General features: G+C 57.6%; 1 protein-coding gene across 1 annotated transcript; it reads left to right on the forward strand.

Annotated features, from left to right (window-relative positions):
* The first annotated feature begins 618 nt into the window (after window positions 1-618).
* SOX12 (SRY-box transcription factor 12) lies at window positions 619-3,833 on the forward strand. The gene has a single exon (XM_032606858.1). The coding sequence runs from the start codon at window positions 1,042-1,044 to the stop codon at window positions 1,978-1,980; it is 939 nt and encodes a 312-aa protein (XP_032462749.1). The 5' UTR covers window positions 619-1,041; the 3' UTR covers window positions 1,981-3,833.
* Window positions 3,834-7,682: the final 3,849 nt, after the last annotated feature.

The raw sequence follows: 7,682 nt of genomic DNA on the forward strand, positions 1-7,682 counted from the left end.
ATGTGCCCTTCTTTCTCAGGTCTCTCGTGGTGCCTCAAAAGAGAAGAAAAATATAAAAAGGATTCGGTTCATTGGGCCCATAAACATTTGTTGAGCGCCTATATGGCTGGATACTAGACAGGGGCTACATCAATGATAAGATGAGGTTTTTGTCCCCTTAAGGAGCTTTCCTGAGCCTAGGTCTCCTCACCTTCTGTTCTGGGGCGGCTAAAAAAGACGCCCCCGAAAGAGGAGGGAGCGGAGGTCCTACCTGGCGGCAGGTGTCACTGAGTAAGCTAAAATTTCAAAGGCAACGCGGGGCGGGGACAGGCTCTCTGGAGCCAGAAGGGAAGCACGGTCGGCGTCCCCCCACCCCCCACTCTCCCGCTAGTCCCCAGCCTAAGAAAAGAAACCGACTTCATCCGACACCCCCAATCCCAGCCACAAGACCGCCCAGCCCCGCAGCGCGAGCCCCGCCCCACTTCGGCAGCCAGCGATTGGGAGATGCAAATACCAGGTTCTCTGCCCAGCAACGGGTGACGCGGCGCCCGAGCGCGAGGCGTGGCCCGGCCGCAGCCCAAGCGGGCACCTCGGTGTTTACACGGGGCGGCCCCGCGCGCGCCGCAGCGGCCCGCAGACGGAGAGGGGGAGGGGTGGCGCGCGCGCCGGCGGGGCCGCGCGGGGAGAAAGACACTGGAAGGCGGCGGGGCGGAGAGAGGCGCGCGCGGGCCGCGGCCGAGCAGGAGGCTGCAAGGAGAGCCCGCGGGGGCCCTGGGAGTGCAGTTCCTCAGCCCCCGCAAAACAATGTGTGGCGTGCTGCGGGGTGCAACTTGCCGGAGGCGGCGGGGGCGCGCCGAACCCGCCTGAGACCGCGCCGCTGACCTTCTCCCCCCGCCGTCCGTTGGGCCCGAGCGCCCAGCTTCTCGCTCCCCAGCTCGCGGGGGCCGGGCCGAGCTGCAGGGCGGGGCCGCCCCTCCGTCGCTGCTGCCTCCTCCCCCACCCCCAGCCGCTGAGGATGCGGACGGCCCCCGGCGGCGTCTAGCGGCCCCGGGCCCAGGCGCGATGGTGCAGCAGAGGGGCGCGAGGGCCAAGCGGGACGGCGGGCCGCCGCCCCCGGGGCCCGGGCCGGCCGAGGAGGGGGCGCGTGAGCCCGGCTGGTGCAAGACCCCGAGCGGCCACATTAAGAGACCGATGAACGCGTTCATGGTGTGGTCGCAGCACGAACGGCGGAAGATCATGGACCAGTGGCCCGACATGCACAACGCCGAGATCTCCAAGCGCCTGGGCCGCCGCTGGCAGCTGCTGCAGGACTCGGAGAAGATCCCGTTCGTGCGGGAGGCGGAGCGGCTGCGCCTCAAGCACATGGCGGATTACCCGGACTACAAGTACCGGCCGCGCAAAAAGAGCAAGGGGGCGCCCGCCAAGGCGCGGCCCCGCCCCCCCGGCGGCGGCGGCAGCCGGCTCAAGCCCGGGTCGCAGCTGCCTAGCCGCGGGGGCCGCCGAGCGGCTGGAGGGCCTTTGGGGGGCGGCGCGGCGGCGCCCGAGGACGAAGACGAGGACGACGACGAGGAGCTGCTGGAAGTACGCCTGGTCGAGACCCCTGGGCGGGAGCTGTGGAGGATGGTCCCGGCGGGGCGGGCCGCCCGGGGACAAGCGGAGCGTTCCCAGGGGCCGTCGGGCGAGGGAGCGGCTGTCACCGCCGCCTCCCCGACTCCGTCGGAGGACGAGGAGCCGGAGGAAGAGGAGGAGGAGGCGGCGGCGACGGAGGAAGGCGAAGAGGAGACGGTGGCGTCGGGGGAGGAGCCGCTGGGCTTTCTGTCCAGACTGCCCCCCGGTCCTGCCGGCCTGGACTGCAGCGCCCTGGACCGCGACCCAGACCTGCCTCCCGCCTCGGGCACGTCGCACTTCGAGTTCCCGGACTACTGCACCCCCGAGGTTACCGAGATGATCGCAGGGGACTGGCGCCCGTCTAGCATCGCCGACCTGGTTTTCACCTACTGAGCCCACCGTCAGCGGGGCGCGCACGCCCCCTAAACCAGCTGTTTACATACAGGAATCAGGTATTGGGGCCCCTCGGAGGCCGAGGCTGGCACCCCATCTCCCGCACAGCCTCCCCCCTCCTAGACGTGCCCAACCCCCTTCAAATCCAGACGTGCCCTTCCCCCGCAGACACACCCCAAGGCAGCCCAACCCCCACCCTTTCTCCGACATCCAAGCCCCTCCCCATCTTACCCCCTCCCGCACAGCCACCAGCAGCCAGCCCCCCCTCCGATACACCTCCCGTCCTCTCCAAGAGACCTGTACCCCTCCCCCATTTTGCACACGCCCTTCCTCACGGCCGGAGGACACGCCCCTGCCCTTGCTCCGGACTCCCTCCGCCTTAGCCTGGCCCGCCTCCTGTCTTGTTTGGGGGGGCGCTGCAGCTGGGCGGCCCCGCGCCCTCCTCCCTTGCCCCTCCCTCCCAGGGAGGGGGAGGGGCCCGTTCCTTTTCCCCGGGAACACTGGGATCCGCCCCCTTCTCGCGCATGCTTAGTGCTTCTTGGGAGGAGGGAGCTGGTCCCAGTCGAACCTCACGCCCCTGTCAGATCCAGGAAGAAGGGGGGCGGATATAGAGCGATCCTGAGAAATCTTTTGATCCAGGAGCCACGGCTTCCGTTCAACCCGACGGGGCGTCACTGCCTTAAATGGGAGGAGCACTCGGAAGGGGGAGAAAGAGACTAGCCGGCCCGGAAGGGTTGGTGTGGAGCTTGGAACTCCCAAGTGGCATAGCCCCTTTCCCTTACGGGGTCGCCCAACCCACGTGCACCCACCCCTCACCGACTGCATGACTGCCTCTACAGCTTGTTTTGGTTCCAAGAAGCCTACCTTTCTTTCCCCCGCCTGGGAATTGGGGGCAGGGTCTTTCTCTGGAAATCCTTCAGGAGAGAAAAAGAAAACTCAGAACCAAGACACGTAACAGTTTGTTTGGGGACAGGGTCCTTATGCTTCACACGCCCCCCCCCCCCCCCCCCCCCCCCCCGCCAAGTGCCCTTATCACCTCAGGGCACACTCTCAGCCTGGGCTCCTTCCTAAGCCCACCGCCCCTTCCTGTCATCCAGGTCCCTCTGCCTACAGTATTCAGTGGGAGAAACTGAGACACGTTGGTACTAGGGGGTTGAGACTGAGGCGTAATAGCAGATGAAGTGGCAAGAAGAGCCCCACTTTTCAGCAGCTGGCTTCAGAGAGACCATCGACTGGGCCAGTGAGACTGAAGGGAGGGTCAGAGTAGTCTTGGGCCGTTTGCGCCTAGCGCTGCTGCATCCAGTTCGGGTGCCCTCGGAAACCCTGCCCCTGATGCTGTTACCCCTCTTGCTCCAGCTCCTCGCTCAAGCCCCGCCCCTCCGGCCTCCCCACGCCCCATTTGCCCTCACTACCTGTATCTCACCGGCGTGTGTTCACCCTCCTGGGTGTGCACACACTCTCATTCACACACACAAATCTCAGGAACAAACGGTCCCAGAGTCCTCCGGGACCCCTGCCCAGGGTCTCTGCAGGTCTCTGCCCCACGCGTTCCCGTCGCTGACAAAGCCACCAGCTGCCTCCTTTAAGCTTGGTGCTCCGGCTCTGGGCCTTTTTGCGCGCGCTCTCTTTCTCTCTTTTTCTCTTTTTCTCTCTCTCTCTCTCTTTCTTTTTTTTTTTTTTTTAAGAAAAACAACAACAAAAAAGACAATGAAAAATCCCAGAAAACGTCATGTGAGTGAAGAGATGTCACTGTCTGTGGTCTTGGAGAACTAGTCTCATAGCTGAGGGGAGGGGGCACGGGCACCCACAGCAGGACTTCTGCCAGGACTGAATAAAGTGTATTTGCCCCATCTTGCCCTGTGCTTCTACATGTCTTTGCCTTTCCTCAACCCTCCCCAAACAGTTTGGCAGATTCAAGTCCATGTGATTTAGCACCATGCAGGAAGAGCTGGAGGTTCCAGGGCAAGGAGGCACCTGGCCCCTCTAGGCCTCTCTGCTCCCTCTATCTCAGGACTCCTGGTCTTCATTAAGGATGGCAGACTCATCCCTGCAGAGGCCAGGCAGGTGACATGAATGAGAGAGTCTGGGTGGACACTGGCTTCATGACCCACTTCAAAGGGAGCACTTCCTGCCGGTTGTGACCCTGTGGGAATGCAGCCCACTGTGGCCAGGGGGCTAGATTTTTCAAGAGAAGATGGCAATCTGGATGTTTCTGTGAACATCTCAATTTCAAAATGAAAGCTGAGTGAAATATTTTTAAATCCTTGTGGACCAAGTGAAACACGTGTGCAGGCACACCTAGTCCAAGGGGGCCAGTTTGACCCTGCCCTTAAGATTAAGAATCAGGGTTGAGCCTGGCACCACCACTGAGCACCTGTGTGACCTTGAGCATGTTAACTTCACCCTGACTCTTTCCATATGTGTAACGCAGGGATGATGATAATACCTGCTTCACAGGGTAAAATGAAGTTCGAGGCGAGAAGCATTTAACATGGTCCTCCATAAATTGTATTATTCCATTGTCCAGAGGAGAAAACTTAGGGTCAAGGTGCAGAAGCAACTTGTAAAGGGGCTTCAAGCAGCCACGGTCAAGGCCCCAAATTTTGGTTTCTGTCTCCTGGTGAAGTGTTACTTCAGGGTGCTTGCCTCTCCCTCCCTGTTTGAATCTGCAGATGGTGTTAGGCTGGCGGTTCAGGGTGTGGAGTAGTGGGGTTCGTCCCCATGCCTAGCACATAACTGGCCCCCAGTGTAGATGTTTTGAATGACTGAAGAACAGCAGCAGAAGCCACAGTGATTCCCGCCCATGAGATTCTTACCAGTGTGTTTTGGGAACTGAGACGAAGGCTTTTCAAAACTTTGTCCCCCTACACCTGTACGCCTAATTCTTCCTCTACCAGATCCAATGAATTCCTAAGGTTGGACAAAGCCTGTTTCCCCAGTAAGAACCAAGGCCAAGTGTGCAAGTCTCATTCAGAGAGGGTATTTGGGGACTGGGATACCCATAGATGCTTTAAAAGAGGACTAAAGCAGGTTTGGGAGGGCTGGGCACCTATAGAAAGGGGCTTGGGGCCTCAGGAATTACAGTGAGCGCTTCCTCTTGGCCTCTGATTGGAAGCGAGATTGACCACAAATCAAAACAAAACCTTTAAGAAAGAAAAGGTGGAAGAGAGCCACTTCACCCAGGGCAGCCTGCATCTGGTGTCCGAATGAGCACAGGTGTAAAAGCCTGCCGCTTCAGCGCAAGGTGGGACAGACACAGGGAGTACCTGCCCCACCCCCACCCCCTCCAGGTCCTCACCCCAGGGCCCCTCCAGGGTGGCTGAGGCTTTGCCTGGTCAGCAGCGCAGTTTGGCTTCCTGAACCCAATTCTGTCTCCTCCCTCTTCTTTTCACAGGTGTTTATCCCTAATAAATATCTTGCACCCCAAACTCAGTCTCAGTGTCTGCTTCTGGACAACCCAGTCTGCAGCGGATGGTGGAAGGGGCTGGACAAAGGGAAGGGGATCACTGGCCCAGCAATTGCAGCTGGGCACCTCTGATACCCACTCCCTCAGGAGGAGTCTCGTTTCCACCAACACTGTCAGCCCCAACCTCGGGGCTGCACGCTTTCCACCCTTTCCAGTCAGCCTCAATCAGAAACTCCGGCCTCAGCCCGCAAGTCACTCAGGGCCCTCTGCTGATGTCATTCTCATTCGCAGTCCCTCCCCTGGCCTAAGCTGGAGAGAGAGGCTAAAAGTCTGTGTTTGCCCTTCACGATGCCCTGGGAGGGGAAGGGCTGGGGGCGTGTAGAACACCAGGCCTGAGACGGTGCTAGAGTACTGCGGGCCCTGGGCAAGCGCCTCCCTTCGTAGGCCTTAGTTTCCCCCGGGTGATGTGGGGGAGGAGGAAATACGAATAGAAGAGAGACCATTTATTGTTATTTTGGTTCCTTCCATTTCTGAAGGAAATGGATTCTGACCTGTGAAAGGTGGGGGCGAGACCTGCTTATGTGGACTTTGGGGACGCCTAGTGGCTGAGAGGAGTTCATCTCTGGGTCAGGTTCCTGGCCGGGGCTATTTGAGCTATCTTGGTTCCAGGGCTTTAAAAACGCCTATACGCTGATGTATTGGCCATCTATTCCTATGTAATGAAACGCCACAAAGTTAACCGCTTAAAACAGCATGCATTTATTATTTCATAATCTCTGTGGGCCCAGAGTCCAGGCATGCCCAGCAGAGAATCCTGGGTTCTTTGCTCAGGATCTCTCAAAGCTGCAGTCACGCTGTTGTCTGGGCTGCATTCCTTTCTGGAGCTCGGTGTCCTCTTGCAGAATCACGGGGTGGCGGGCTGAGCTCAGTTCCTTGTGGTTAAAGGACTGAGGCCCCCATTTTCTTCCTGGCTGTCAGCTGGTACCACTCTGGATTCCTAAAAGCCACTCCGTTATTTTCCTCACAGGCCCTCTATCCGTGTGGAGGCTTATTTTGTCAAGGAGCGGCAGGAGAATCTTTCTGCACCTTCAAGTCACTTGGCTCAAGGAAGGCTCTCTTTTAAAGGGCTTACCCAGGGAAATGGTCCTTCTGATTCACTAAATATCAACTAATTTAATCACATTTACCTTGATCACATTTATGAAGTCCCTTCACCCTTGCCGATAATGTAAGCTAATCACAAGAGTGACATCCATCATGCTCCCGGGTCTTACCCACGCAGAGAGGAGGAGGTTATGTTGGGCACGCACACCAGGGAGTGGGAATCTTGGGGGCCATCTTAGAATTCTGCTTATCATAGCCGTAGCTTCTTAAGCTTATAGCTCCATCCCGACACTGCCAGGCTCATTATGTTTAGCTGCCTTCTTGTCGTCTTCACTGGGATATCTACTTGGCACCTGAAACTTGGCATGTCTAAAAATGAAGTGTGGTTTCCCCAATCCTCCCAAGCCCGCTCCCCCACCCACATCTTCACTTCTTCACATATTACTTTAGTTGGCCTTTTAAGGCCAGCAAACTTGACTCTTCTTTTCCTCATAGCTTCATATCCCTTATAGCCTATTGGTTCTATCTTCAAAATGTGTCCTGTGTCCTATCACCTATCACCTTTTCCATGGCCACCCTCCTGGTCCTGGCCCCCATCATCTCTTGCCCAGTATCCTTTACCAGCCACCTCACTGAATTCCTTGCTTTCTCCTTCGCCCCATTCAGTCTTGTTACCCACAGAGCAGCCAGAGGAATCTGTTTAAGCTATAAATCAGACCATATACCGTCTCTGCTCGAAACTCTCCAGTGGCCCCCATCTCATTCAGACTAAAAGCAAAAGTCCTCAACAAGGCCTGTGAAACCCTGTGTGATCTGGCGTATGGCCCACCCTGGGACTCATCCTTGCTACTTTTTCCTTCTCTCACCATGCTTCAGCCACCCTGGCTTCCTTGCTGTTCCTCAAAACTGCCAAGCACACACCCACTACAGGCCCTTTGCACATGCTGTTCATTCTGCTTGAAATGCTCTTCTCCCAGGCTTGCTCTCTCACTTCCTTCAGGTCCCAGCTCCAATGTCACTAACTCAAAGAGTCTTCCCTGACAGTTCATATAAAGTATCACCTCCCCTTACGCTATCCCCTTACTTTGCTTTATTTTTCATAATAGCATTTATCACTGTCTGGCATTTATCATATAAAGTTTTATTTTGTATGTATCTCTCCAATTAGTATGTAAGCTTCACGAGGAAGGAA

The sequence above is a fragment of the Phocoena sinus genome, chromosome 15 (assembly GCF_008692025.1).
Source record: "Phocoena sinus isolate mPhoSin1 chromosome 15, mPhoSin1.pri, whole genome shotgun sequence".
NCBI lineage: Eukaryota > Metazoa > Chordata > Mammalia > Artiodactyla > Phocoenidae > Phocoena > Phocoena sinus.

Excerpts from the sequence above, each read along its gene's own strand:
- SOX12 (XM_032606858.1), top strand. The coding sequence starts at position 1,042 with ATGGTGCAGCAGAGGGGCGCGAGGGCCAAGCGGGACGGCGGGCCGCCG.